The sequence below is a fragment of the Zonotrichia leucophrys genome, chromosome 9 (genome assembly GCF_028769735.1).
Source record: "Zonotrichia leucophrys gambelii isolate GWCS_2022_RI chromosome 9, RI_Zleu_2.0, whole genome shotgun sequence".
Classification (NCBI taxonomy): Eukaryota; Metazoa; Chordata; class Aves; order Passeriformes; family Passerellidae; genus Zonotrichia; species Zonotrichia leucophrys.
Window position 1 is genome coordinate 4,701,242 of NC_088179.1, and position 6,809 is coordinate 4,708,050.

At 52.5% G+C, this 6,809-nt stretch overlaps 1 protein-coding gene across 1 annotated transcript; it reads left to right on the plus strand.

Moving 5' to 3' along the window:
* Positions 1 to 471: 471 nt before the first annotated feature.
* On the plus strand, positions 472 to 6,693 carry SRPRB (SRP receptor subunit beta). Its single transcript, XM_064721352.1, has 7 exons — positions 472 to 614; positions 736 to 830; positions 1,591 to 1,668; positions 2,723 to 2,805; positions 3,334 to 3,470; positions 4,246 to 4,300; positions 4,942 to 6,693. Exons 1-7 carry the CDS (start codon positions 509 to 511, stop codon positions 5,156 to 5,158), a joined length of 771 nt encoding a protein of 256 aa, XP_064577422.1. The 5' UTR covers positions 472 to 508; the 3' UTR covers positions 5,159 to 6,693.
* Positions 6,694 to 6,809: the final 116 nt, after the last annotated feature.

The window sequence follows — 6,809 nt, forward strand, 5'->3', positions numbered from 1 at the left end:
CAATTCAGGAAGGACATGGAGGGGCTGGAGCATGTCCAGAGAAGGGAACAGAGCTGGGGAAGGGAATGGAGCACCAGGAGAGGCTGAGGGAGCTGGAAAGGGGCTCAGCCTGGAGAAAAGGAGGCTCAGGGGGGACCTTGTGGCTCTGCACAACTCCTGACAGGAGGGGACAGCTGGGGGGAAGTCAGGAACAGGACAAGGGGAAACGGCCTCAGGCTGGGCCAGAGGAGGCTCAGGTTGGACATTGGAAAATTTATTTGCAGAATGAGCTGTCCAGCCCTGCCACATCTGCCTAGGACTTAAAAGCCCTGTGTATGTGGCACTTCGGGACATGGCTTATTGGTGACCTCGACAGCGCTGGGGTCACAGAGCTTTTCCACCCTAAATCACTCCACGTTCCTCCGGGCTCCTGAGGGGAGAACTACAGCTCCCATGAGCCCCCGCGCCGCCCTTCCCGGCGTGCGGCGGGGCCGGAGGCGGAAGCGCGGCGTGGCCACGAGTGCGGGCCATGGCGGGCGGGCTGGAGCCGCACCTGGCGGCGCTGCGGCGGGAGCTGGGCGGCCCCGCCGTGCTCTCCGTGCTCGTCGCGCTCATCGCCGTCGCCATCACCTTCCGTGAGTTGCGGGAACCTCCCTTTCCCCCCGCCCCGCGGGCTGCTGAGGGCGCGGCGGTGCCGGCAGCGGTGGGTTCGAGTGTCCCCTCATCCTCATCCTCCTCTGCTCCTGTCTTCCGCAGTGCTCTGGCGGTTCGTGCAGGGCAGGAAGAGCAGCCGCAAGGCCGTGCTGCTGCTGGGCCTCTGCGACGCGGGGAAGACGCTGCTTTTCGCGAGGGTGAGCGGGGAGCCCCGGTGAAGGAGTTCCCTTTAGTTCGCTTTTTAATCTTTTAATGAAAAGTCGGGATTTATGGCTGTAAGGAGGGATGGAGAGCGAGTTTTGGACATCACGAAGTGTCCAAAGAAATTTGTCATGGTAAAAGGTTTAGCGGTACTTGACCTCTCGGCAGTGTGCAGCTCCAATCTCTGGGAGCAGGGACAGCACCCCAGGGAATGGCTGGAGCTGTGCCAGGGGAGCTGAGGTTGGAGATCAGGGAAAAGTTCTTTTCCAGAGGGTGATGGGGCACTGCCCAGGCTCCCCAGGGAATGGGCACAGCCCCAGGGCTGCCACAGCTCCAGGAGGGTTTGGACAATGCTCTCAGGGATGCACAGGCTGGGATTGTTGGGGTGCCCATGCAGGGACAGGAGTTGGGCTGATCATCCTGGTGGGTCCATTCCAACCCTGGATATTCTGTTACTGCTGAGTCTGAAAAAGAAAGGGGCATAGCCATGGAAACTCTGAAGGATTTGTTAGCACACTCTCTTCCTTCTTATTTAGTGGAGATTCGCAATTTAAATATGTATTTATTTTCCTAATGACCATTTATTAATTAACTGGAGAAAGAGACCCCAGGTGTAGTTCCCTGCAGGAACCTGAGATCAGATCTCTGCTGCCCATTGCCCTGTGGGACCATTTGAGTTGCTGAGGGTGGTGCTGGTGCTGGTTTGGGCTGGGGAGCCTCTCAGCTGTGGTTCTGAGGCTGTGCCTGTTCCCCCAGCTGCTGTCGGGGCGCTACCGGGACACCCAGACCTCCATCACCGACAGCTCTGCAGTCTACAGGCTCAGCCAGGACAAGGTGAGTGCCCTGCCCCAGCCTTTTCCTGCTCCCCCTCCTAAACCTGGGAATTTCTGTGCTGCTCAGGCCCCAGTTTGAGTGCAGGACAGGATTTTTCCAGGCCATGCATACTGAGAAAGAAATTCTGGGATGTGCAATGTGTAACTGGGTTCCACAGGCTCTTTTTTCTTTGCTTGTAAAATAGGGAAACATTTCTGACTGAAAACCACACCTCTGGGGGTTTCACTGTTCTGTTGCATTGGTTTATTTCCTCATCAGTAATTTCTCTTTCTGCCAAAAAAACCCTGAAATTCAAAGCTTTATCACATTTAAGCAGAGGCTCCAGCTGGACTTTATATGGTCCCAGAAAGGATTTTGTTATTTTTAGGTCCTGTTATTTTTAGGTTCCCAGATCTGGTTGTTTTCAGTTTTTGGCAATTGTTTAATTTTGGAAATCTCCTGTGCTGGATGCACACGTGGCAGGGAGAGCAGAATGCTGGCAGCACCTTAACTGCTGGTGAATTGTGAAAGTAGAGGGAGGTTTTGTGGCTTCACCTTCTCAGTCATTCTTAACAACAGTGATAATAAGGCCAAAAACTTTGTACAATAACGTGCAGGGTTTTTGAATTTTTTTTTCCATTTTTCTGTTTCTTTAATTAAGCAGAGAAGTATCTGCAAGGCAGGTTTCTTTTTTGATTGTTTTTTTAACCATGGCCAAGGTTTCCAGTAAAATCCAGGAGCAGTGGGCTGCTGCAGCCTTATCTGGAGAGCAGTGACGTGGCCCTGCTGGGCCCTGTGTTCTCTGCCACCTCCTGCCTTTCCTGGGAAGGAAAACCTTTGCAGCCTCTAGTTTAAAAAGGCTCTTGAAAAGGCACTTTTGTGTTATTCCCAGCAAGGTTTGGTGCATTTAGGGAGGCTTGGTGTGTGTGAGTAGGTGAGGCTGTTGTGCTGTGTGTCAGGGCAGGTGGGGTTGTGCCTTCAGAACACAAATCCAGGGTCAGACTGCTTTTCCCGGTCTGTGATCACTGTCACCCCCAGATCAGGTGTTGTTAAATCCTCCTTGCCTGTGTTCCAGAGCACCAATGTGACCTTGATTGACCTTCCAGGCCATGAGAGTCTGAGGCTGCAGTTCCTGGAGAGGTTCAAGGCTGCAGCCAGGTAACCTGGAGGGGATCAGCAGGGCAGGAGGGGACAGGTGATCCTTTGGAAAGAGATAAACCAAATGATGGTGCTGGGAATGCTGTGAGCTGGCCTGGTGGTGCTTCCAGAGTCAGAGCTCTGCTGTGGGGGGGTGCTGGTTAATTTTTGCTTTGCCTTCATGGAATATCCTGAATGGGAAGAGGCCCACAAAGATCGTGGAGTCCTGACCCTGCAGAGGACAATCCCAGAATCGCACCATGAATTTCTGACTTACCTGTGCTTATGGTGCACCAGGAGGCAAAGCCACTGCAGCAGGGAGGTCTGGGGGGTGTGGGATATGCTGGGGCAGGGAGATATCCTGGGAGACAGGGGAAGAATTCCTGCTGGAGCTGGTCATGGGATGTATTTCATCCAGCACACGCTGCCAGCCTGCGCTTGGGCTGGGTGAGACCAGATGTGAAAAATCTCAGCCCATGCTGGAATAGCTGCAGGGAGAGGTGACTGCAGAGCTCCATCCCCATCCCCTGTCCTTGCCTGTTGCCCCAGAGCCATCGTGTTTGTGGTGGACAGCGTGGCCTTCCAGCGGGAGGTGAAGGACGTGGCAGAGTTCCTGTACCAGGTGCTGGTGGACAGCACCGTGCTCAGGAACGCGCCCGCGCTGCTCATCGCCTGCAACAAGCAAGGTACCCTGGGCTGGGCCTGCAGGGCTCCCTGCTGCACCTGGGAGCTGGGATTGCAGCAAAAGGAAGGGTAGAATTTAGGTTTAAACTCTGACTACTCAGCAGGAGTGTTTGGGAGAGCTGCAGCTCTTTGGGTGGGTGTAGGTGATGCAGGTGGATTTTGCGTGGCTTTTTCTGCTGGCTTTGTGCAGAGCTGTTCCTCAGTCTCCATCCAGCAGCAAGTAGGATCAGCTCAAGCACAGTGAACTATCCCTACACACTCAGCAGCTTTCAGGTTAAAATGTTCAGCAGCCAGGGTTCCATGTTTTCTCTGGAGTAGCCTGAATTCCCAGCTACTGGAAAAGACTCGGTTTTCAGATTCCTACAAATTCTACAGTGAAAATATGGGTCCCTGTGTAATAGTGGGTTGTTTTGGGGCAGTATCTGATCTGGGTTTTATAGTTATTCCCTCCCTAACTCAGGAGCTGCCTGAGGCCTTCATGGCACGGGTGGAAAGCATAGGACAGGAGGGAGTGCTGGTGCATCAAACCCATCCTCTGAAGTATCTTCCTGCCCAGAAAGAAGAAATTAATTCCCTGTATTGTGTCAGATTGTTAAATTGTTCCCATTCACGCCTGCTATCCCAGATCTCCAGCATCCCTCATCCCACTGCAGGCACAGCTGTCCTCATCCTGGTAGCTCCAGTGACTGCACAGTGTGAACTGGCCTTACTTTAGGGGGAGGAACCAGGTTCTGAATTCTGACAACCAAAGAGCTGATTTCCTTTTTTTCTCTTCAGATGTCACAATGGCAAAATCAGCAAAACTCATCCAGCAACAGCTGGAGAAAGAGCTGTAAGTATGGAATGGGATCTCAGTCCCTCTTGCCCTTTTTCTCTTACCTCAGTGAGCTCCCTTGAGTTCCCTGTGGAACTGGGAACAGCCTGTTTGGTCTGGGGCTTGGCAGTGCTGGGTTTGCATTGGACTCCATGGTCTGAGGGCTTTTCCAAGCTGAATGATTCCCTGGATCTATAACCCCTTTGGCCAGCAGACGGCAGCAGGGCTGTTTGTGCTGTGCCTCCTCCAGGCTGAACACACAACCTCCTGCCTTTTAGCACAGGAGTTAGTTGCCACACATTCACATTCTGCAGGAAAATAAGCAATAAATTGCTTGTTCTGATGTTGAGCATTTGCCAACTACCTGTGTGTAGGTGTTGGATTTCTAGGGAGTTGTTGTGCCCTGTTAGGCACTGTTATTCCAGTGCAAATTGGGATAAGGATATCATCATCATCATCATCATCTGATTTCTGCTGTCCTTTATTACAAAACCAAACCTGAGTGTCCTCCTGCTCCCCTGAGCCTCCCAGGGCAGTGCTGGGCCTTGTGTCCCTGGTGTAGCTGACATGCTGCTGCCACCCCAAACATCCCAGAGCCGTGGTGCAGGTGATTCTCCCCTGGTCCCCAATTCCTGACCCTTTTCCTTCTCTCCCTGCAGCAATACCCTGCGGGTGACACGCTCTGCAGCCCCCACCAGCCTGGATGGCTCAGCCACAGGGGGCCCTGCCCAGCTGGGGAAGAAGGGCAAGGACTTTGACTTCTCCCAGCTGCCCATGAAGGTGGAGTTTGTGGAGTGCAGTGCTCGAGGCAGCAAGGGAGAGGAGGGAGAGGCTGACTTGGAGGCCCTCCAGAAGTGGCTGGTGAAGGTGGCCTGAACACAGATGGACAGGGATGGGGGGCTGAAGGGGAAAAGATGGTGTGGAGCACTCAGATCTCACCTTGATGTAAAAAGAAGGAACTTCAGCTGGAAGTCAGCACTGTGGTGTCTTCTTCTGCTGCTCCTGGGCTTGGGAGAGACCTGACAATTGCTGGTGTGATTCCCTCTGGCTGTCCCTTCATGCTGCAATGTTTTTATCCTCTCCCCTCTTCCCTTGCCCTCCTCTGGGCTGCTGAACTTCTGGGCTTTTCTATTCCTTAATCTTTAAGCTTTTTTTTGTAGTTGCCAAGCAAATCAGGAAGGAGTGCAGTGGCAGGTGAGTATTAGAGACTGGAGTGAGCCTTTTGTTTCCTGCCATGCTTTAGGCCCCTGTTGCTTCTCAGAGCCCTGACCACCTTATGGCTGGGGCTGCTGGGGAGCACTGCACAAGCTCCCTAAGTTGGGCAGGCATTGAGAGAGTACAAAAAGCTGTTTTCCTCTTTGTGTCTGCCTTCCCATTGTTCCAAACTGGTGCAGCCCCATTTCTGTGGGGCAGGAGGAGTGTGAAATGCCCAAACCAACCCTGCTTTACTCCCTGGGTGCCCATGTCTGCTGATTTCCTCTCTTGATCAGCTCCTGGGAGTTTTTCTTTAGTTGAGGGCTGTTCTGAAAGCTTCACTCTGCTTCTCCTCCCACAGGCAGGAACAAAGAGTGGCAGAGCTACAGGGGGTCATGGCATGAAACTGTGAGATGGGCACACTTTCAGACCTGTACCTGCAGCTGGGACCTGCCAGGCATTTGCTGTGCAGTGGCTGCAGGAAGGGCTTGCTTTGTGTGTAATTAATTAGTCAGCACTTATGGCACAGTGAGAGAGAGGGAAAGCCAGGGAGCTGCCAGCACCGTGGGTGTGCTTCCTCCTTGTGGCAGAGATGCTCAAGGAAGAGGGGAAAGAAATGGGAGATTTTCCCAGTTTGTGTCTCACTGCACATTGCAGACTTCTAGTGCAGTATCATTTTTCCTTTGTGGCTTCCCCTGTTTTTTTAGGATTTGGGGGTGACTGGCTCCTGGCAGACCCTTTTTGTAGCCCTCTCTCCCCTGTGGTTTGATGCCTCCTTCATCCCTCAATTTATCTGTTGTGTTCTTTTCCTTCTCTGGGGCTTTCCCTGCCTCCCTGCAGCATTGCCAGGTGTTGGGAAGAGCAGGAACAGCCTTGAGCAAAGGCCTGTGCCTGTAATGAAGCTGGTCCTTGCATTTCCAGCCTCGGGAGCCATCCATGCAGGGGAGGGTAATATTTACCAAACATGTTACATTCTTCTCTTTCCTGCAGGCAGAGTCCTGTTGGAACCTGTTTGTCATGCTTTGAACTCCTTTAGCTGGAGGTCTTGGGCTGCCTGCTTCAAATCCATAATGCTGAAATGATTTTGGGCAAAAAATTGCTGTTTCTTGATGTGATTGTTCTTGCAGAGACACAGAAAGGAGGTACCATGAGGCCATAGTGGGTTTTAAGTTATTATTTTAAAAAATATTCCTTAAGTAAATTCTTTTATGCTTAAATGTTTGTTCTCAAGTCTTGCTTCAGTCTCTGTGTTTGCCTTGGCTCTTCCCAGAGGTGTCAGATCCACATGGATGGATGGGGCTCTGTTCCTGGGGATCAACCTTCCTACTCTGTG